The sequence below is a fragment of the Dasypus novemcinctus genome, chromosome 7 (assembly GCF_030445035.2).
Source record: "Dasypus novemcinctus isolate mDasNov1 chromosome 7, mDasNov1.1.hap2, whole genome shotgun sequence".
NCBI classification, from domain to species: domain Eukaryota; kingdom Metazoa; phylum Chordata; class Mammalia; order Cingulata; family Dasypodidae; genus Dasypus; species Dasypus novemcinctus.
This window is the reverse complement of record NC_080679.1, coordinates 108,677,432-108,701,759: the sequence shown is the minus strand read 5'-3', so window position 1 is coordinate 108,701,759 and position 24,328 is coordinate 108,677,432. Positions and strand designations below refer to the sequence as shown.

Genomic DNA, 24,328 nt, shown 5'->3' with positions numbered 1-24,328 from the left:
ACATCGAGAACTATACAAGATTGTTCAAGGAAATCAAAGAAGACCTAAATAAATGGAAGAATATTCCCTGTTCATGGATAGGAAGACTGAATATTATTAAGATGTCTATCCTACCAAAACTGATCTACACATTCAATGCAATCCCAATAAAAATCAACACAGCCTTCTTTAAGAAACTAGAAAAACTAACTATGAAATTTATTTGGAATAAAAAGAGGCCCCGAATAGCCAAAGACATATTGAAAAAGAAAAATGAAATAGGAGGAATCACACTTCCTGACTTCAAAACATACTACAAAGCTACAGTAGTGAAAACAGCATGGTACTGGCATAAGGAGAGACACACAGACCAATGGAATCGAATTGAAAGTTCAGATATAGAACCTCATGTATATAGCCATATAATATTCGATAAAGCCACCAAACCCTCACAACTGGGAGAGAATGGCCTATTCAACAAATGGTGCCTGGAGAACTGGATAGCTATATGTAGAAGAATGAAAGAGGATTACCATCTCACACCTTATACAAAGATCAACTCAAGATGGATCAAAGACCTAAATATAAGAGCCAAGACCATAAAGACCTTAGAAAGCAGTGTAGGGAAACATCTACAGGACCTTGTAATAGGAAATGGCTTCATGAATATCACACCAAAAGCACGAGCAGCAAAAGAACAAATAGATAAATGGGACTACCTCAAAATTAAAGCCTTCTGCACCTCAAAGGAGTTTGTCAAGAAAGTAAAAAGGGAACCCACACAATGGGAGAAAATATTTGGCAACCATATATCTGATAAGAGACTTATAACTTGCATATATAAAGAACTCATAGATCTCGAAAACAAAAAGATAAACAACCCATTTAAAAAATGGGAAAAAGATTTAAACAGACACTTCTCCAAAGAAGAAATACAAATGGCTAAAAAGCACATGAAAAAATGCTCCAAATCCCTAGCTATCAGGGAAATGCAAATCAAAACTACAATGAGATACCATCTTACTCCCATAAGATTGGCAGCCATGAAAAAAACAGTAGAATACAAATGCTGGAGAGGATGTGAAGAAAGGGGAACATTCATCCATTGCTGGTGGGAATGCAGAAGGATCCAACCATTCTGGAGGACAGTTTGGCAGTTTCTCAAAAAATTATCCATAGATTTGCCATATGACCCAGCAATACCACTGCTGGGTATATACACATCAGGTCTGAAAACAAGGACACAAACTGATATATGTACACCAATGTTCATAGCAGCATTGTTCACCATCGCCAAAAGTTGGAATCAATCCAAAAGTCCATCAACAGATGAGTGGATCAATAAAATGTGGTATATACACACAATGGAATACTACTCAGCTGTAAGAACCAATACACTACAATCGCACGTGATAACATGGATGAACCTTGAGAATCTTATGTTGAGTGAAGCAACCCAGGCATTGAAGGACAAATACTATATGACCTCAATGATATGAAATAAGTTAACTGCCTCAGAGAGCTAGAGTCTGGAAAAGTGGCTTACTGGAAATCGGGGGGTGGAGGAAGGCTGTGAGTTAATGTCTGTAGGGGTGGAATCTGTGATGAGCTGGGGGTAAGTATGAGCACAAAGAAGGGACAAAATGGGGGCAAGGGGTTACCTTCGGGTGGGGTTTTCTGGGTTTGAGGGGGGCTGGGGATGGGAAGAGGGGTAATATGGTCCAAGAAATAGGTGGGAGGGAGGGGCAACATACAAACATGGGAGAGTGCCAGAAGTTCATTGAGAACTAAATGTTGAGTAAAACGTATCAAAGTATAAGTAGGAGGGTTACCTGGTTAGGACGCTCAGGGGGTATGTTCTGTTGCGGGACGGACTCCGGAGGGAATAGCTGAAGGCTCATTTTGCCAAGGTGGGTTCTACCATTGGGTGGGGTGGACCCATATCCTGGGGAAGACTAATGCCGTCGAATAGAGAGAACTGTATCTCTTGTGAGAAAGGACGGCTCCCAGGGCATTAGATTGGCAGGCATTGTGGGCCCTAAGGGGAGGGGAAAATGGACGTGCAATGGATGGAACAAAGGTAAATAAGGGGGCAAAAGAGGAGTTATGTGAGAGTACACGAGGATGAATATAAAACAGCTAATATTACACCAAAAACATATAGGGGACGACAGACTAATAATGAAAACCATAAGACAAAACATAGGATAACTAAAAAATTTAGAAAACTGTACAACCTAAAGTATGGACCACATAGTAAGCACAAATGTTACCTTGTTTGAAAACTATAGTTTCGGAATCTGTACATCAGTTTCAGGAAATATGATATGAATAAGTTAAAAGATTATTGCTGTGGAAGGGAAAAGGTTTTATGGTGGATCTGGGGAAATACTGTATATTGTATATATGAATTTTGGTGATCTAAGACTCTTCTGAAGCTGACATTATGTTGGGATTCACTTTACGGGAAGTTTTGGATCACAGAGTGGTTCAACAATGGCAGCGGAGGAATACTGATATGGGATGTTATTGACAGGATATATATGGTTGACAGGGAGTTATACAGGGCATATGCCCAGGGTATATGGTAATATCTATATATACTCATAGTGGAAACAATTAAAAACAACAGCTGGGGGGGTACTGGGCTCCTGGCCGGGGGGTCACTGTTGTGGGCCCTGGGAGAGCAGCGGCAATCCTCCAGGTGCAACGGCAAGAACCAGGAAGGAAGGAGGGCCCAACAGTGGGCTCTTGATACTAATGGCTACACTTTTGAGCCTATGCACCTGCAATAAGAACAAGGCCTAGAGTAGCATTGTGCCTGGGGGTTTCCTCCTGACAGCCTTCATGTTACTCAAATGTGGCCACTCTCACAGCCAAACTCAGTGTGTAGATGTGATGCATTCCCCCCAGCGTGGGACACGACACCCGGGGATGAGCCTCCCTGGCACCGAGGGATCACTACCACATACCAGCTGAAGAAGCAACTAGGAAATGACCTTGAATTAAAGATTCAATGCGGAACAGCAGAATATACCTGTCTACATATAATAACATGACTTCGGGAAGCAGTTTGACCTAATGTAAGGGGGAAATGGAAAGGAGAAATGAGATTATAAGACTGTGAGTCTCTAAAAAAGAGTCTGGAGGTTGTCAGAAGGAATACCCCTATGTACAACTGAACAGAGTCTAAGAGACAGATAAGGTAGATACAACCCCAGGTATTGGTTCTTTTGAGGGATAAAGAGACCCACGGGTTCTATGGTCATGGCAGAAGGGGTTCACTGCCATGACAGATGGCCCTTCTTTGGAGCTGTCGTTTCTGCGTGATGGAAATGGACTCAGAGGGGATCTCTTTTCACAAGACTTGCATGCTACTTTATTGGAATTGTAGTTGGTGCTGGGTTTAAGATATATGTAGGGGATTTGAATCTCTGGACTGACAATATGACACCCAGGCCCAGAGCCTCAACAGACTTCAGCTCCTACACTTTGACTTATTGGACTTACTCCACTCAGCTAACATGGAGTTGAAGAAGGTCAACCACCACAACATGGAGCCTAGAGTGTCTACAACTAGAAGCGGGAAGAGTGCATCCAGTACCCATGTGCAATCTAAGCCCTCACTTGACATAGGTGTGCAATGGACACAACCAATCCAATGTCCACAGAGAAAATGTGGAATGGGTGTGGGAACGGTAGCCATGGGGGCTGCTGGGTGTGGGGAACAGGAGGAAGAGATGAGATGTGGAGGCGTTTTCGGGACGTGGAGTTGTCCTGGATAGTGCTTCACGGACAATTACGGGACACTGTGGATCCCCCCAGGGCCCACTGGATGGAACGTGAGAGAGTCTGGGCTATGATGTGGCCCATTGACTATGGGGTGCAGTGATGCTCAGAGATGAACTTACCAGGTGCAATGGATGTATCACGATGATGGGAGAGAGTGTTGCTGTGGGGGGAGTGGGGGGCGGGGGCGGTGGGGTTGAATGGGACCTCATATATATTTTTTTAATGTAATTAAAAAAATAAATAAATAAATATTTTTTTTAAAAAAGTCACTTTATTGGCACAGGACATATAAAAACTCTGGTACACTAGGAAAAAAGTCAACAAACACAGGTAGTTGTTACCAATTAGCATAAGCATAACAAATTTCAACATATTTTAACGAACACCACAGTCAATGAGCTCATAATTATTCAGCTCTGTTTCCTCCTTCTGTTTTTTTAATCTCACCTTGACTATCACATTGTAAACTATCACTCAGTGAAGAATATCATAATTCCTAGGTAGGTGACACTTCAATAAGCATTACAGAAAGACTTAAAATTAACTTTGCAATTTACTTCATACTTAAATAGAAAAATTGGATATGTATGTGTGTATATGCAGAATATGTAGTCAATATACTTACTTATGTGTACTCATATTTGCATATATAACTTTCCATTAGCCATGAGCTATGCTAAAAGATCTGAGACTCCTGCCTACTGGTCTGTAAAAGAAATCCTCAAAGGATGGCATGCAATATGAATTAAATACTCACTGTGGAAAGATTGAAGAATATTGATTGTCCATTCATCTGTTAATCTTCCTGTGTTTATTATTTGGATACATTTGAGCTGATTTGAAGATTCTCTTGATTCAATCCAACAAATCGTATCTTCACTGTGAATAAAATCCAGAGTATGAATTTCATTTCCATTGACTGTGCTCAGTGTTGCCATTTTACTTCCATTAAGGTAGAAAACTTCAATTGTTTCAGAATTTACAATTAACAGCATAGGTGGCCTATCCGTAGGTTCTGGAATAAAAGAGAAAGAGGAAAGTGAATTCAGTAAAAATTTATATCATTTTGCATTACTTATTAAAAGTAATTTCTATATTTTTAATTCATCTTTTAAAATTGCTTGCAAAAAATACTTTTTAAACACCATATTTATGCTTCACTGAATGTTTCACTTTACTTTTAGGAGAAAAATATTCCACTGAGCATTTGTATTCCTTATTTCCTTAGACATAATGTGCTTTCTAAATGTGAGAACAATGCTATTTACTATCATTGTGAGTGAATACAGGAAGTTCTGTAAGTTGTTTCTCTAGCAGTGATGATGGATCTGGAATGACCTCTCCATACAGATCTGTAGGCTTCCCTAGTGAGCATGCTTTTTTGAAGTGGATGTATGAGGTTAATAATAGACTCTCTGGAGCGGAACATGCAATGCTCTTAGGCGCCTATAAAGGGTTCTCCGGTGACTTCAGCCTCATTGGCTCCTTGACCCACCCCGAGGAGCCAAACCATCACACATTCCCTTGGTGACTAGACTACAATTACTGAGCTACTTTCTTCCCCAAAACAAGAAACATGGCATTCCTTTCCTATAGTAAGGGGAAAAAAGATTCTAGATGTTAAAGAAACTTGACAATACAACTTTTGAAAATTGCATCTTTGCTGGTTTTAGAATTGGTGAGTTTTTATTTTCCTTTTTTAAAAGAACAACTGTAAGTGTACAGAAAAAAAAAACATTCAGAAAGTATACAGCCCTCATATATCCCACCTCTCTCACAGAAAGTTTTCCCTGTGTTTTGCATTAGTGTGGTAACTTTGCTACAATTGATGAAACATTATTATTATAAGTATGCTATTAATTACACCTCATAAATTACATTAGAACTTACTCTTTGAGGTGAGTAGTTTTTTTGTTGTAGTTGGTTTGTTTCTGGTAAATGATATACAACCTAAAGTTTTCTATTTCGAATGATGAATTTTTGATTAATATATACTAATTGTTCAAAGTTTCAATAGGTCATTAAAATACCATGTAAAATTAGTGTTGAAAGAGATCAGCTGTATTATTCATACTGAGAGTTGCTTTTGTGCTAATTAGGGAATAGGAAAAGGCTGGAAATCTTCAACTCCCCACAACATTCTCCACATCCAATGCATAAATAAATCCTTTTGGCTCTATTGGCAAACATATGAAGAATTCTGACACTTCTCAGTAATTACTTTCACCATTCTGCTCTAAGCCACCCTCTTCCCTCACCTAGATTATTCCAATGGCCTGCTGTTTCGCCTGCTTCCACTCTTACCCGACTCCCCTTGAGACTACCTCAGTACAGTAGCCAGAGTTAAACCATTAAAATGTTAAAGCAGATCTGATCAGTCCTTTGCTCACCCCTCAGAGGACTTCCATTTCATTCTGTAAAAGTCAAAGTCTTTATAGTAGCCTAAAAAACTCTGTGATCTGTACTCTCATTTCCTTGTCTCCTTACTACTCTCACCCTTGTTCATCTCACCTCAGAAATGTGCCTTTCTTACTGTTCCCTGAATAAGCAAGGAGATCTGCCTCAGTGATCCTCAGAGTCTCTTTCCTCTTTCCGTAATAGCCACGCCCAAATATTAGAATGGTTGATTTACTTACTGTTTTTAGATCTTTAATCAAATGTCACTTCCTATGTGAGAACTTCTCTTACCCCTTTATCGTTCAAGATACTCTCTATACACTTTTCCTGATTCACTTTTCTCTCTTAAACTCTTGCCACCCAGAACATACTAAATATACATTTTTTTCTTGGCTTAATATCTATCTACTTCCACGAGCACCTAAAAGCCAATGAACACAAAATTTCTGAATAAATGAAAACTACATACGGAATTCTTATACAGTAAAGTTCTTTAGAAACATTTTATGAAGTATTTTAAAGACTGGCTATTCAGAAAATTTCATAAATAGCATTTAACCATTCTACAAAAGAACGATGCTATGCACTGTAAAATTATGATGAACACAGGCACATATACTATGTTTTATAGAATTAAGTAAGTCTAAAGTTTTGAAGTAGTATTATTTAATGTTCTTCATTGTATTGGGTGGGGTTAGGGATATCAGACTTCTTGTGTTTCCCTCAGATAGAGGAGTCAAAAAAATCAATGAGTCCAGGTCTCCCCTCACAGGCTTAAAATGTCAACCTAAAGTGCATCCCACCATTTCACACCCACTAGAATAGCTACTATTTTAAAAAAGGAAAATAAGTGTTGGAGAGGATGTGGAGAAATAGGAAGATTCACTCATTGTTGGTAGGAATGTAAAATGGTACAGCCACTATAGGAGACAGGTGATTTTTCAGAAATTTTAGCATAGAATTACTATATGACCTGGGAAACCCACTGCTAGCTGTATACACAAAAGAATTGAAAGCAGATCCTTAAACAGATAGTTGCATACCAATGCTCATAGAGGCATTATTTACAATTGCCAAAAGATGGAAGCAACCCAAGTGTCCATCAACCAATGAATGGATAAACAAATTGTGGTATATATACATACAATGTAATATTATTCAGCTGTAAAAAGGAATGGAGTTCTAATACATAGAACAATGTGGATGATCCTTGAAGATACCATGTTGAATGAAATAAGCCAGATAGAAAAGGACATATATTGCACGATCTCATTGATATAACACAATTAGAAAAAGCAAATTCATAGAACCAAAAATTAGCATACAGCTTACACAGAACAGGGTGGGGTAGGGAAGGGGTAGTTAATGCTTAACTGGTACAGAGTTTCTGTTTGGGGTTGTGGTGGATTGAATTGTATATCCCCATTTGTGTATGTTCTAGCCTCTGAAACTGTGAACCAATAAATTCCTGTTGCAAAGCCAATCTGTTACATGGCATTTTCTTTAGCAGCTATGAAACTAAAACAGGGGTGATGAAAAAGTTTCGGTAATCACTGGTCATGATGGCAGCAGTGCAATTGGAATGTAATTAATACCACTGAATCATATATTTGGATATGGTTAAAAGGAGAAATTTTAGGTGTATATATGTTACCAGAATTATAAAAATATGATGGTAAAAAACAAATAGTGAACCATAAAGTATGGACTATAATTAATCATATAATTACAGTAATAAATCTTTCATCAGTTTTAACGAAGATACTACACTATGTAAACTGTTAACAATGAAAGCTGTGTGTGTGAGGGGGGTATATGGAACTCTGCATTTTCTGCATGATTTTTCTTTAAACCTATGAATTTCATTAATTAAACAAAAAGGAAAGAAGAAAACTGGAAATGGTACTTACATGTGTAAATACATAAGATTTTTTTCTTATCAAAATCTCCTTTAAAAAATAAATAAATTCATAAAAGGCCTTCCATGAGTATTTGAATTTTTACACCTTAAGAAATCCTCTCAATCAAGCCACAGGATACCTTTCTGCCTTCAGTAAAGACAGAGAGAATTTTGACTAATAAAAACAAAAACTAGAGCAAAGCAAACAAAAAAACAACAAAAATGTTTCAATGAAATTATAAAAATCAATTAGTTCATCAGTTTCTCTCTAATGGAGACAACAGACTTGTCCTGGGCCACATGGGTTTAAGCCAAGAAAAGAGAAGTCACAAAAATAGTTGATATTATTTCTGCAATAAAGAGCTCTCTCAGAAGCAGATTAAAAATGGTGAATCATTTATACTCACCATCACCATGTCAAGTAACCGTCTTTGAGTCTGCTTAACCAGAGTGGATTTCTTTTGTAATCATGTAAATCCATAATGAATTGTTTGCCCTTGCAATTCCCTGATTTGGGAGTTCCAGGTTAGGTCTCTTTCACTCACTCCTAATTCTTTTTTTTCCAAGTTGACCTAGGAATTCCTAAAACCAATCACTGAAAGACATCTCAACTTATGGAGGAGTCTGAAATGGCTACAACACAATGTTAACAAAGAGAGGCTTACAATAATGTCAGTGCTTATTCTCTTCACTTGATAACTGAAATGACCTTCAGGAAATCGCCTCTAACTTAAAATGAGCCACTTTTGAAAGCTCCTTTGCTGTAAAGCTTTATGTGAAATTCAGATTTAAACAACAATTTCTTAACTAGCTACTAGCTGGTAAATCTAAGTATATAATAAGCACTCTTTGGAGAGAGGCCGCAACAGGAAGGCAGCTTGAGGGTCACTTAAGAAACTGAGATAATAATGGGTTAAAAGACAGGCAAGGCATATTTGACACAATCAATTGATTAGATTATTGGGTTTTGTAGTTGTTACTTTGACTGAACTGGTTTGTTGTTTTACTGCAAAATCAATAAAGAGAAAGTCAGATCCTTCCTAATCTGATACGGTTTGATTTAACAATGGTGACTTCAAAAGTATAAATTGTTTACTGGAGGAAGAATACTTATAATGTTAGCTGTGCTGGGTTTTTATTGAAGTAAATTCATGTATCTCTGATAATTATAAACTGTAGTTTCTCTCTTTAGAACAATGAACATAAGGTCAAGGGAAAAAAAGTCAATGAAATGCAAGAATCCAGAAAATCATAAGGGGCCAAGGATACAAATATTTTAGTCCACTGCATAATGAAAGTTGGTATGGGCCTGGCAAAGGTAATTTGCTCTACCTGCACTGTGTCATATTTCTAATGTGCATCATTACTTTGAGCTCCCACATGCCACTTGAAGAGCCCCATTAGCTTGGGTATGAATATAAAACATTGACCAGAATATATGGGATGCTAAAATTCAGCTCTTATCAGACATCATCTTTAGAGTCAGTAACTTTCTCAAAAAAAAAAAAAAAAAAAAAAGCTGGAAAACACATTAAATAACTTCAAACAGTTACCTACAACAACATTTGGTGAGAGGTAATTGACATTAACCTTGCACATGGAAGAGACTGATATGCAAGAAAGCACTCTAACTAGAGAATGAAGCAGTCTAACTTAGAGACTTAAGGTGAATAAACTTCTGTGACAGGCTATCAATCAATTCATACTGGAGGAAGAAAATTTTTCTCACGCTCAACACCACACTCCATTTGTCAACAGTATTAAAAACAGAAGTTTCCCTTTCCAGTGAGAGAGAGGTGTATGGAAACTTTATGATCAGGAAGTGATTTGCTTCCTATCATATATGTTGTATCAATTGCTGCAATTTTGAAGACTAGAAAAATTGTCTAGAAAAATTGTGAATTGAGAATAGAAACCTGGTAGCATGGAATGTCATCATTTTACTACATTTGTAATGCCAATTTCAATTCCAAGTCACTATACACATATCCTTGCAAACACATCCATATCCTCTCACAGTCAAGAAAAAAACTAAAAGTGCATTTATCTACTGGTAATGAGTCTGATAGATAGTTGGTGCTAAAAAACGTTTTCAGAATGAGTGAAAACTTGAATTTTTAAGGTTTCAATGAAACGTTGTATCCTACCATTCAATTTTAAGAATATTAATTTAGTTAGTTTCCTTTCAAATGAGTGGAATTGTGGAAGAACACAATGAGTATAAACCTAATGCATGTAAATATATTTAATAAATGTGTATCATCTAGTTATACTGGGTTCTTATTTCCCTTAATTAATCCTGTAATCCTCAGAAATTATCTCTTCTCACTGCAGTTTAGTAATTCACCTCAGTATTTGTTGAGTGAAAAACGAAAAAAAAAACAACAGAAAAAAAAACAATCTCAGGGTCAACTGACTAAAAGGTTAAATCATGACTTTTTTGTAAGTTATGTAAAACAAAGAGTCTGAGTTTGGTTGAAAACATGGTGAAAGAATAAAACTGTGATTTATTAGCCCAAATAATTATTTTAACTAATAAAAACATAAAATTATTTTAAAAAGAAATTTAAAATTTTACTTTTATCATACATATATTATATAAAAACTAAAAATAAGGAAAAAAGGCATGACATTAGAAATGAAATGGAGAATGCAAACAACTTATAAACAAAAATCATGCAAAGCCTTATAAGAAGTGAACTACTACTATATGAGACAAATGAAAACAAATCTGTGTAAAGACATTAAAGAAAAAAATTCTAAAATGATGCAATTATAGAAAAGAATGAATATGAATTATTAAGAGGGAATTCTTTGCCTTAAAATGAGAGAAAATACATTATTCAAATAATGTAATAAATTATAGATTAGTCAACCAACCAAAATAAAAATGTAGCTCAAGTTGCAATCACGAAAATGAAAAAGACATAGAGTTGAAATCTTTTTTCTCCTGAAACAAATAAGGCAAAATTGGTCCCTTCCTGTTTTGCTAATTATATTTTTAATGGAAAATCTATTTATTGAATGGACTGATATTTAAAATAAATATACCATTTATCAGGTGAAAATCTTTTGTACTACCTTATAAAAGGAATGTACAATATGGATTAAATGTAGAAACATAAAAATGCATTAAAAACAATATGGGTTTGGCCAAAAATGCATATTGCTAAAAATATGTTATAATTTATCTTATACTGGCTTTTCTTATCACAACATATTATGCTGAGCTATTCTTTGATTGGGTACCTATATTTAATTCATTATTAAAAAATATATATATATATAAGGCATTTAATCAGAATCTGAAGGAGATCAGTAAGATAGTCCTTCAAGAAAGTTATAATCTAGTAAGAAGATTAAAGTATATATGCAAGTGTCTACATTGAAAAGTCAGGTTTGGTTCCTTTCATAAAAGATGTATAATGCAATTAAGTATCAAAAAGTAAATAGAAAGCATCTGATGGCATTTGATCTAGGCCTTGCCTTTATGGAAGAATAGGAATTGGACCTGCAGAGAAGGAAAAAAGTTAAGTGAGGCAGAAGAAATACCTTTGACTAAGGCACAGATACAGGAAAGAATAGAATATATTGGGGAGAGACTGACCTCAGTTCTTCAGATTTCTGTAGGGTAGAGCAGCTTGTAATGACAGCAACTGAAGTTAACTCTTTCTGAGCAGTTTTTATTTTATTTTATTTTTAATACACTTTTTATTAAAGATACTTAGATTACATATATGTTACATAAAAATTACAGGGGATTACCATATGTCTCTCTCCCTAGCCCTCCCACATTTTCCCACATTACCTACATCCTTCATTAGGGTGGTACATTTGTTACAATTGATGAACACATTTTGCAGCATTGCCACTAAGCAAGGATTATTGCCACTAAGCAAGGATTATAGTTTACATTGTAATTTACACTCTCTCCCACACAATTTTGTAAGTTATGACAAGATACATAATGGTTTGTATCATTGCAGTGTCATTCACAATAATACCCAAGTCCTGAAAATGTCCTCACATTACACCTGGTTTTCCCTCTTCCTACTCTCAGAACTTCCAGTGGTCACTGCCTCCATATCAGTGAAAAAAGTTCTTCCATTGCTAGAATCACAATAAGTCTGTAGTAGAATACCAGTAAGTCTTCTTTAGTCCATTGTTCATTACTCAGTCCTGAGGTTTCTGGGATGATGATGTTGACCACTCCACCTCTAACTGAGGGTGGGCTTAGATTCCATGGGACAGATGGATGGGACTATCTTCCTTGCAGTTGCAGATTCTCTCTGTTCCTTGGGATGGTCATTGTCCATCATTATCTCTTATTAGTTGTCTTGGTTGAGTCCTGATGAACTGGAGAGTAGGTGGTGCAACACAGTTGAGATTAAGGGCCCAGCTGGCACATGGACAGCCGAAAGATTTAAGTCTCTTGGACATATACCCATCACTATATTATAATATTAACTATATGTTTATATAGAAGGGGCAGAAGAGCCATGTGTAGGGAAACCACAACTGAGTCCAACTCTGTCAAAATGGGGAGCAGAAATTCCCAGGTAGGGTCCACTGGCAGGGCACCAAATGCCTTAGTTGTTTTAGAAACAAGATGATATAACATATGTTTCTCATGTATTAACTTATTGCATACTCACAGCACCCTCATGAAACTAGACTATTATTACCCACATTTTACATATTAGAAAACAGAAGAGGAGATTAAGTAACTTTCTTAGGATCACATGATTATTAAGTGAAAAGAACTGGATTCAAACTTACACAGCTTGTAGGTGCTGAGAAAGTAGATTGAAGACGGATTGTACAGGGTACTGAAGGTCAAGATAAGAAATTTATTCTAAATTTAGGATGCAGTTTTAGATGTCTATTAAATATCCAAATGCAGATATTGAGTACATAGTTGGATTTTTGAGCCTGTAGTTCAAGAAAGAGATCAGGTATAGTGTCAAGAACTTGGGAGTCTTCTGTCTCTAGATGTATTTTAAGGCCATCAGGGAGGTTATATTTTTAAAATCATGATACAGAATGAGAACACCTAGGGAATCAGTAAAGAAAGCAAAGAAGTGATATCTAAAGAACTGAACACTAGATAATGCCCAAAAAATCTGACAAAATGAGGCTAATACAGGATAGTAAACTGAGAAAGAGTGCCCATTAAAGAAAGAGAAAAACTCTAAGATGTGCTGCTTCAAAAGAAAAAAATAATCAAGCAGGAGAGAATATCAGGTGCATGCTAAGGACAAATAATTGACTTATTAGGCAACTGGAGGTCACTGGTGAACTTGACAAGAGAGGGTTAAGTTAGCTATAAGAAAGTAATTCTAATTAAGGTGGTTCAAAAGAGAGTGGAAGGTAAGGATATAAAGAAAGAGACAATCCTCTGGGTCTCTCTATAAATGAAATGATTAACAGAGTGGTGGCTAGAGAGGGACAGGACTTCCAAGGAAGTTTTTGTGGTTGTTCCATTTTTATAGCATGCTTTAATATTGATGAGAATGATTCAGGAGAAAGGAAAATTTTAATGCTTCATGGAAGAAAAGGGACAGTTGCATGAAAGAAATCTCTGAACAGGTAAGAGAAGATGGGATTGGTACACAATTTCAAGGATTGGCTTTAGATGTGAGCAAACGTGGTTTGTTCTTTGATTAAAAGAAGAGGAAGGCAGAGTGATTAGTTATAGGTTTAGACAGACTGGTAGATTTAATGGACTTGGGTGTAAGAAGGTTCTCTTTTGATTGCTTCTATTTTTTCAGGGAATTATGAAGCAAGATCATCTTCTTTGAATATAGAGAGGGGAGGGAGGTATATGAAAATTCATTATCTAGAGGTAGGAAAATGGAAAGGTCATTTAATCTATTTCATTGCTTTCTGGCAGGGCTGCCAAATGATGTAAATATACACCCTATATTAAAGATCACAATTTTCTACTTTGCTATTAAAAAGATAAATTAGGTCTAAGAACTTAATGGTGACGATCTACTAAACTTCTCACTACTTTCCTGTATATATTCTTTCTTATTTGATGATATGTTGTTCTAAACATCCAACAAGTATTAAATATAATTTTTATAATACCAGAATAATATTAGAATTATTTTGCATCGCTGGCAGAGATGGAGGCTGTGTTAATCCTTGTGCTAAGAAGAACTACTCTCACAACTTAAAAATGCAATTGATGCAACAGATTTTCTCTTGGGGCTAAAATGGCTCAAGGCAGCTTGACTATGGGGAATATGCAGAATATTAACCACCCCAGTGAAGTGAGAATTTGGTCTCTAGGGGAAGGAATGTCCATCGAGCATTCCTTAACTGCTGGTATCACTCCAGATTCTTTCCATCCTTGTTGATAGCAATTGATGTAAGAGATGCCTTGAAGACTTTGTGATTTTTTTTTCTTATAAGAAAGGTCAAAATAGTCTATCTTCTCAGTTTTTTTAGGAGGATTTCAATAGCTATGTACTTCTATCTTTCCCAAAGGAAAAGCAATAGAAAAGCTATATACAAATGTATATCCTTGCCTCATGTATTTAATCACTTGCAATTTCTATGAATTCAAATTGGCTCATATCTTTTTGTTTTCATTAGATTTGCCCAATCTTTCCATAAGGAAATGAAAGAGAGTTCATTGTAGAGCATGATACAACTTATCATACATTCTGAATTGAAGATTTAATCGATAGCTAATCTTCAAAAACTTAAATAGCATGATAGAAATTTGTACCTATCTTGTGCTACTTGTAAAAGCAAAGTTTATTGATTGGCAAATCTAGGGCCCATAAGGGTAGCTGTGTAATTCTACATACACAAACAAAAATAATTACTCAGCTAGACTGCAGTTAAGACTGCAAGTAGCAAAGAAAATGGAAGACATGAATTCTTTCCAAATTTGATATCTTATACAACTATAAATGAATGAAAAATGACATGACACATAAGACACCATGATTTTGTTCTTTGTTAATAATCTTGCAACTTTGTTGCAGACAAAAAAGGTCACAGATGTCAAGACAGGTGCTAAACTGTGGAGTGATGTGCTCCCTGCCCCATCTCCCCTAAAACAGAAATAGGATATTTTATGAAATGTTCTGCATTTCACCACTGATTGGCATACTTCTTAACAGAGTTTAATACCCTTCCCCAAAAAAAAGATGATGTGCAATTTTGGTAATGAAAATTACATCAGAAATCTTTGCCCAGTGCTGCCATGCTATCTGCCTTCAAACTCAGTTATGGGCTATAGAAAATGTAAAATGAGAATATGCCATAAAAGAGAGAAATATTTTTAATGGCTGGACTATCTGGCCACGTTTACAAAGGCATTCTGGAGAATTGTACAATTTCTATAGGATATACTCTTAGGCAATGCCATTTATTAGCAAGTGAGGAGCATGTTCTCCATCTATATTTGCATAGGAAGCACATGACTTGCTCTGAGGCAGATCTTGATGGAGAGTGCACACTAATGGAAATTATGCAAAATTCCCCAAAGGATTCTTTGATGTCAACACTACAGCAAAAACAGATTAAGCCCTGAATAATGGGACACAGCTAGCAAAATACTCCATTCTCCTTTGAGTCCCTTCTGACTTGTTTTTGTTGATGCTCGACAACTCTGTACCTCATTGTTTCCTGCATATTCAAGAAATTCCTTGAAGTATCCAAAAAACATTTACCAAGCACATACTTCTGTTCTAGGCACTGAGCTACTTCTCTTCCCCTTACCACCTATCATAATGTACATGATTTCCTCCATGCATATGTAACAGAGTGAGGAAAATCAAATCTGGGTTACCATGCTGGTGCTGGTTCTGTAGGCTCACTCATGGCTAAGGGCCTCTTTTTCAAACACCATTATGGCATCAAGTGCCATTCACAGTTGCCTCAATGAAATTATAAATTATGCAGGAACTAGACTATTGGACTGAATAAAAATAGTAAAAACCCTAATGAGTAAATCTTCATGTGTCAAAACTGAAATACATATCATGCTGTAGGAAGTCATTGTTAGCAGATGCTATACTGAAACAGAATCTGACCCACTAGTCTCACTAAATGGTTATGATTACTAAAACTTACTGTGTCAGCACAACCAGCAAGATGGCAGCAGAGTAGGGAGCTCCTAGAGTCAGCTCATGCTACAGGGCAATTAGTAATCACCCAAAACTACCTAAAGCACCTGTCTGGGCTCTCCAGAACACCAGAAGAGCATCCTGCAACATCCTTGAAAGAACAGAAGGGGGAGACTGCTCATCTGCAGAGAAGCTTCATAAGTAGAGCACTCCAGGATAAAAAGGCAGGTGCCCATCCTCCACTGTAGGCACAAGCTGCCTCAGGAGCTGTACCACGGCTGGGATTGGAAGCTCCACTTCCCGAAAATGGGGGAGGAAAAGAGAGTTGGGCACCAACTTCAGTTACTGATTGGTAAATTTGGCAGGCTGATTTACCTGTATAATCCAAACAACAGCTGAAGTTTGAACCTGTCCAAGTAGCCACCATTTTGACCCTGCTCCCAGTGTGAAAAGAAGTGGGACTGATGGAAAATCACAGTGATGGTAGGGCCCTGCTCCTTTTCAGTCCACAAAAACTGGTTTGTTGAGCACCTTCAATTCCATCTCTACCTCTGCAACCCCATAGGATAGGAGGGGTTGGTGTTTCTTCAGCCTCTCTGGGAAACTAGTTGTTTTCAGCCCACACAGACTGGATACTCAGGCACTTGGAGTGCCATCCCTGCCTCCCAATAAAGTAAGAGGGGAGTTGTGCTTCCTCAGTCTCTCTGGGTAACTGCAGGTGCGATCAGCCCACAAAGACTATATAGTCAGACACATATAGCTCCATCCTTCCTTCCCAAGTAAGGTAGAAGAGGAGCTGTGTTTCCTCAGTCTTTCCAGGCAATAGAAGTCACTTTTTGCCTATGTGGTCCAGACTGGTTAGTACGTGTGATTCACCCCCACTCTCCAATAGTATAGGAGGTATGATGTAGCCTCAGCCTTTTTGGACAACCACAGTTATTCTCAACCCAAAGGAACTGAACTGTTGAGTGCCCGTGAGTCCATCCACACCACCCAATAAGATAGGAGGGAGTTGGTGGTTTCTCAGCCTCCCTGGGCAACAACAGGCAATTTTGGGCACACAGACTGAACTGTTGAGCATCGGTGGTTCCATCCGTACCCCCTAAAGAACAGAAGGTACAGTACTCTCTCAGCCTCTCAAAGAAAGTCTAGGCACATTTAGCCCACACAAACTAGTTGTTGGGCAGTCCAGAGAGTCTATTCCCACCCCTGGCAGGGGCCGGGGGAATAGTGCTAAGTCAGTTTATCTGGGCAACTGTGGTCATTTTGGGCTTGCATAGCAGATTACTGCACACAACTGCAGCTCCATCCACACTCCAAGCAGGGGAAGGAGGAATTGAAGCTTCATTAGTGTCTCCAGGCAACTACAGATGGTCTTAGACTGCATGACTTAGATTTTTACACATGGCTGTGGCTCTTCCCTACCCTTGGCAAAGGAGAAAGGTGGGAGAAGCTTCATTGGTCCCTGGGACAATGTGGGCAGCTTCAGCTTCCACAGCTTACAGCACCAACAACATCCTCAGCTCCTACTCCACAACCAGAAAGGAAGAAATGGAAAGAAAGCCCTAAACTAAAGAGAGAAACTGCACCCAGAATAAGTACCTCTAGTAGGCCAGATGCCAAGCCACTAACAAAAAAAAATTGTAAACCATACCAAGAAACAGAAAGATATGGCCTAGTTAAAAGAAAAAGATAAGCCTCCAGATGACATAAAGGAACTTAGACAACTAATCATAGATATTCAAACAAATCTCTTTAATAAATTCAATGAGATAACTAAAGAGATTAAGGATATTAAGAAGACATAGGGTGAGCCCAAGAAGAATCGAAAAGCAGACATAAAAAATTAGCAGATCTTATAAGAATGAAAGGTGCAATAAATGAAACTAAAAATACACTGGAGGATAGCAAGATGACACAACAAAAGAGACACAGATTCTGGGTGCCACTGATAAGAATACAGTCAGACACGGAAGAACACACAGCAAATGGACACAGAGAGAAGACAACTGGGGGAAGGGAGGGGAGAGAAATAAATTTTAAAAATAAATAAATCTTTAAAAAATTACACTGGAGGTGTATAATATCAGATTTGAGAAGGCAGAAGAAAGGATTGATGGATTTGAGCACATGACCTCTAAAAGCAAATATACAAAAGAACAGAATAAGGAAAGAATAGAAAAAATTAAACAAGATCTCAAGGAATTAAATGATAGCAAGAGATGTGCAAATATTCATGTCATAGTTGTGCCAGAAGGAGAAGAGAAGGAGAAAAGGACAGAAGGAATATTTGAAGAAATAATGGTAGAAAATTTCCCAACCCTATTTAAGGACATAGATATCTGTATCCAAGAAGCACAATGTACTCCCATTCAAATAAATCTGAATAGACCAACTCGGAGACACATACTAATCAGAATGCCAAATGCCAAATCAAAGAGAGAATTCTGAGAACAGCAAAAGAAAAGTAGTGCATAACGAATAAGAAATATCCAATAAGATTAAGACCTGCTTTCTCATTAGAAACCACGGAGGCAAGAAGGCAGTGGCAATATATACTTAAGATACTGTAAGAGAAAAATTTCCAGCCAAGAAGCTTATATCCAGCAAGATTGTCTTTCAAAAATGAAGGCAAGTTTAGAATATTCACAGATAAACAGAAACTGAGAGAATGTCAAAGTAACAAAGAGACTGGCTTTGCTGGATATACTAAAAGACATATGTGCTAAAGCCTGAAAAGAAAAGAGAAGAGAGAGAGGCTTGGAAGGGAGTCTGGAAATGAAGTTTATATCAGTAAAAGTAACTAAATGTGTCAAAAGAGTAGTGAAAATAAAATGACAGATGAAACCCAAAGTGAAAATGGGTGAAATAAAAACTGCCTTTAGAGTAATAACATTTACTGTTAATAGATTTGACTCCCCAATCAAAAGACACAGACTGGCAGAATGGATAATATAATAAGAGCCATATATATGCTATCTACAAGAGACTCACCTTAGATCCAAGGATACCAATAGATTGAAAGTGAAAGACTGGAAAAAGATATTCCACACATACAGTACACACTCCCCAAAAAGCCAGAGTAGCTACAGTTATATCAGATGAAATAGATTTTAAAAGCAAAACTGTTATTAGAGATAAGGGAGGACATTATATATTAACAAAAGGTACAATTTACCAGGAAGAAATAACAATCATAAGTGTATATGCAATTAACCAAGGTGCCCTAAGATTTGAGGCAAATACTGGCAAAACTGAATGGTAAAAGAGATGTTTCTACAATAACATCTGGAGATTTCACTACATCACTCTCAATATTGAATAGAGCATCTGGGTAGAGGATTAATAAAGAAACAGAGAGCCTGAATAATATGATAAATGGACCAAACCTAATAGACATATACAGAACTTTACACCCCTAAACAGAAGGATATCTTTGAGAAGATTAACAAAATCAACAAACACTTAGTTAGCCTGACAAAGCATATTACCTAGCTACAGTAGTGAAAAAAAAAAAAAAGCATGCTACCAGCATAAAGAGAGACACATAGATCAATGGAACTAAAGTGATGGTACAGAACAGACTCTCACATCTATGGTCAAGTGATTTTTGACAAGCCTATCAAACCTACCGAACTCAGGCAGAACAGTCAATTCAAAAAACGATTCTGGGAGAACTGGATATCCATAGCCAAAAGAAAGAAAAAGGATCACTATCTCACACCTTATACAAAAATTAACTCAAAATGGATCAAAGACCTAAATATAAAAAGAAGTTCCATAAAGCTCCTAGAAGAAAATATAGGGAAACATCTTCAAGACCTGGTGGTAGATGGTGGATTCTTAAACCTTACACCAAAAGTATTAGCCACAAAAGAAAATATGGATAAATGGGAACTCCTCAAACTTAAACACTTGTGATTCAAAGGACTTCATCAAGGAGGTGAAAAGGCAGCCCATTTCATTGGAAGAAAATATTTGGAAACCACATATCTGATAAGGGTTTGATTTCCATTCTACATAAAGAGATCATACAACTCAACAATAAAAGAGCAAACAACTCAATTTAAAAATGGGCAAAATAGTTAAATAGACATTTCTCCAAAGAGAAAATACAAATAGCCAAAAAGAATGTAGAAAAAAATGTTCCATATTACTAGCTGTTAGGGAAATGCAGACCAAAACAACAATGAGATATCATCCCATACTGCATAGAATGGCCATTATTTAAAAAAAAATAAAACAAACCCAGAACACAATAGGTGCTGGGGAGGATGTGGAGAAATAGGAACACTCCTTCACTGTTGGTGGAATTGAAAAATGATGCATCCTCTGTGGAAGACAGTTTGGCAGTTGCTCAGGAAGGTAAATATACAACTGTCAAATAATCCAGCAATTCCTCTGCTAGGAATACATACAGAAGCAATGAAAACTGTGATAGGAACAGACATCTGCATACCGATATTCATAGCAGCATTATTCACAATTGCCAAAAGATGGAAACAACCAAGTGCCGATCAATAAATGAATGGATAAGCATAGTATGATAACATACATATGGTGGAATATTATGTTGCAGTAAGAAGAAATGAAATTGGGATACATATGATAACATGGATGAATCTTGAAGACTTTATGCTAAGTGAGGTAAGCCAGATACAAAAGGACAAATATTTCATGGTCTCATTAATATGAACTAAATATGAAGAATAAATGCATGGAGTGAAAACAGATTATAGATTATTTGGAGATAAGAGGAGGACTGAGAAGGACTACTGATGCTTAATGTATGTAGCAAATGTTCCACCATGGTGTAGTATGTTGGTGAAGGGTTGTAGCATGGGAATTCTACACATTTGCATGATTGTTTTGTAGGTTCACAACTTCTGTAATAAAAATATATTTAACAAAATAATAGGTAATAGGGTGGATTGGAGAAATACATACCAAATGTAAGATATGGACTATCATTAGTAGTAAGATTTTGATGATATTCTTTCATAATTTTTAACAAATTCCTCACAACAATGCAAGGTGTTGGTGCTGGGTTGATGTATGGGAGCCCTGTATGATGTTATGCAAGTTTGTTTTGTAAGTTCACAACTTTTATTATACACTTATTATTTATGTATGTTCATGCATGAATGACATACTTCAATAATTTTTTTAAATCAAGGAAAGAAAATCTTAGTTGCTGAATTATAAGCATTTCTAAGTAGCTGATAAGATTATACTTTGAGGCAGAGAATTATTCCCCCACTATACAGATACTTGCATATTCTCCCCATTGGCAAAACCAGTCCTGACAGCAAAACATGGAGGATTTCTTCACCTCTTCAAAAGAAAATTTTAAATTATATGTTAGTAGATGTTAATTATCCCCAGAGTTTTGAAATTGGAGCCAGCAGAAGTTACATTGTATTTCATTTCTCTCTTTCTCTCTCTGTCACTCTCTCTGTCTCTTTCCTCTTAAGAATTACAGCAGTGAAGCAGGAAGTAGTGGGAAAACATTCCTACTATTGACTGGAGATGTGCTTCCTTGGATTATACAAGGATTATGATTCATATTACTTAAAACTAAGAGTTCCATTGCCTTTGTACACCAATGCTCATAGCAGCATTATTCACAGTAGTCAAAAAGTGGAAGCAACCCAAGTGTCCATCAGCAGAGGAATGACTAAAAAATGTGGTATATATGTGTGTGTATAGAATACTATTCTAGAATGAAATTCTGACACATGCTTCAACATGGATGACCCTTGGAGAGAGCATACTGAGTGAAATAAGCATGACAGAAAAGGACATAACTAGAATATCATAATTCATAGAGAGAGAAAGAAGAGTTTAGATTACCCAATGCAGAAGTGGAATGGGGGGATTGGAGAGTTAATGTTTAATTGGTACTGGGTTTCTATTTGGGGTGATGGGAATGTTTGGTAATTGATGGTGGTGATGGTAGCCAGAACATTGTAAATGTAATTAATGCCACTGAATTGTATACTTGAAAGTGGTTAAAATGGGAAATTTTATGTTGCATATATGTTGCCACAATAAATTTTTTTAAATTGTTCTGTTACTAATCTTTTTTAAAAACATTGAACAGCAGAATATAAGCTGTAAAAGAACCCAGAAATTATTCAAGGGGCTCTCTTTTCTCCCTACTCTGTTTGTTCCATGCTAAAGAGGTATACTCTTTTTCCCATGTCACCATTTAATGCATTGCTATAATAGTGATGAACATAGAATTATTTGGTGTTTTTTTTTTAGTTTAATACTGCTTTCATGCAGTAAGTAGATTCTAGTGGCTCAGCGGAATTTGATTACAGGGGTGAGTGCCCACATGCAGTGGGTGGCTAGGACACTGATATCACAAGTCCACTGAACCTGAATTTATCAGGAGTAAAATCACCAACTTTTCATAAGTTTGACACCTTTAGCTATTACTTTTCACTCTTATATATTCTGTATGGGCCCATTTTCAATGCTAGGTGTCCACATTCAACATACATGTCTACATTAAAATCAGTCTAGTTAAAAAAAGAAAGCTAAAACAAAAAAAAGCAAACAAAAACTTTACATTTTCAGATTTGACAAATCATTAATTAGAACTCTATTCACAAAAAAAAAATGTAAAAATATACAGGAATTTTACTGGATACCTATAGATGTATGACAGTGATTTTAAAAACTTTTTCCAAATGACAAATCTTAACGTTTAGTTCAAAAATTACTCACTTTTCATTCGTGTCCCAATTCCAAGGTGATGCACAATCTCTTACAATATTTATTTTTTTATTTTTTTGTATTCATTTTCTTTCTCACAGTATTTAGCTTTTAGTATGTCTCCTCCTATATAGTACTATTCAAGTATGCATATTTAAATTAAGTTAATTCTTAATATACGTAGCAGTCTTCTTCTCTTTGGAATTTGTTTATTTATTTAAGATAAGGAATCCATAATATTAAATGGATAGGCAAACTAGATAAAGGCATGCTGCCTAACATTAATTTCTTCCTCTGTCTGTCAACAGTGCTTGAAATACTTGCCCCATTAGATTTATTTCTTAAAGGTTCTCTTAAGGATTGTAATGGTTAGGCTAATGTCTCACCACATCCCCATTCAACAATCCTATTAGACCTCTGCAGAAAACAGATGGGTCTTGGAAAATGACAGTAGATTACAGAAAACTTAACCAGTGTTGACTTCAATCCCAGCTGCTGTCGCAGGTGTGTTATCACTGCTTGAACAAATCAACACATCCCCTGGTACCAGGTACACAGCTATTGATCTAAAAAAAGCTTTTTTCTTGATTGCTGTTAGTAAAGACCACCATAAACAGTTTGCTTTTATCTGGAAAGTCCAGCAATAAACCTTCACTGTCCTGCCTCAAGTGGTTTATCAATTATCCAGACCTATGCCACAATTTTTTTTTTACATTTTTTAATTGATTTTGTAATAATATTACATTAAAAATATATATGTGAGGTCCCATTCAACCCCCCCCCACCCCACCTCTCCCCCCCCCCCAGCAACACTCGTTCCCATCATCATGACACATCCATTGGATTTGGTAAGTACATCTTTGGTCACCTCTGCACCTCATAGTCAATGGTCCACATCATGGCCCATACTCTCCTCCATTCCATCCAGTGGGCCCTGTGAGGATTTACAATGTCCGGTGATTGCCTCTGAAGCACCATCCAGGGCAGCTCCATGTCCCAAAGACGCCTCCACCTCTCATCTCTTCCTGCCTTTCCCCATACCCATCAGCCACCATGTCCACTTTTCCCAATCCAATGCCACCTCTTCTATGTGGACATTGGATTGGTTGTGTCCATTGCACCTCTATGTCAAGAGGAGGCTCAGATTCCACATGGATGTTGGATGCAATCCTCCCACTTTCAGTTGTAATCACTCTAGGCTCCATGGTGTGGTGGTTGTCCTTCTTCAACTCCATCTTAGCTGAGTGTGATAAGTCCAATAAATCATATTGTAGGTGCTGGAGTCTGTTGAGGCTCAGGACCTGGCTATCACATTGTCAGTCCAGAGATTCAAATCCGCTAAATATATCTTAAACCCCAACATTAACTGCACCTCCATCATCTTAGCATGAAAGTCTTATGAAACCTATGTCACAATTTTATCTGCAGGCAACTGTCCCACAAGACATCA

General features: G+C 36.9%; 1 protein-coding gene across 1 annotated transcript in view; it reads right to left on the bottom strand.

Annotated features, from left to right (window-relative positions):
• Positions 1-24,328, bottom strand: part of LRP1B (LDL receptor related protein 1B) — a 2,023,931-nt gene that overhangs the window by 1,093,060 nt on the left and 906,543 nt on the right. Inside the window, exon 6 of the mRNA XM_058301027.2 lies at positions 4,529-4,786. Coding sequence (XP_058157010.1) covers positions 4,529-4,786 — 258 coding nt within the window. The remainder of the gene's footprint in view (positions 1-4,528; positions 4,787-24,328) is intronic.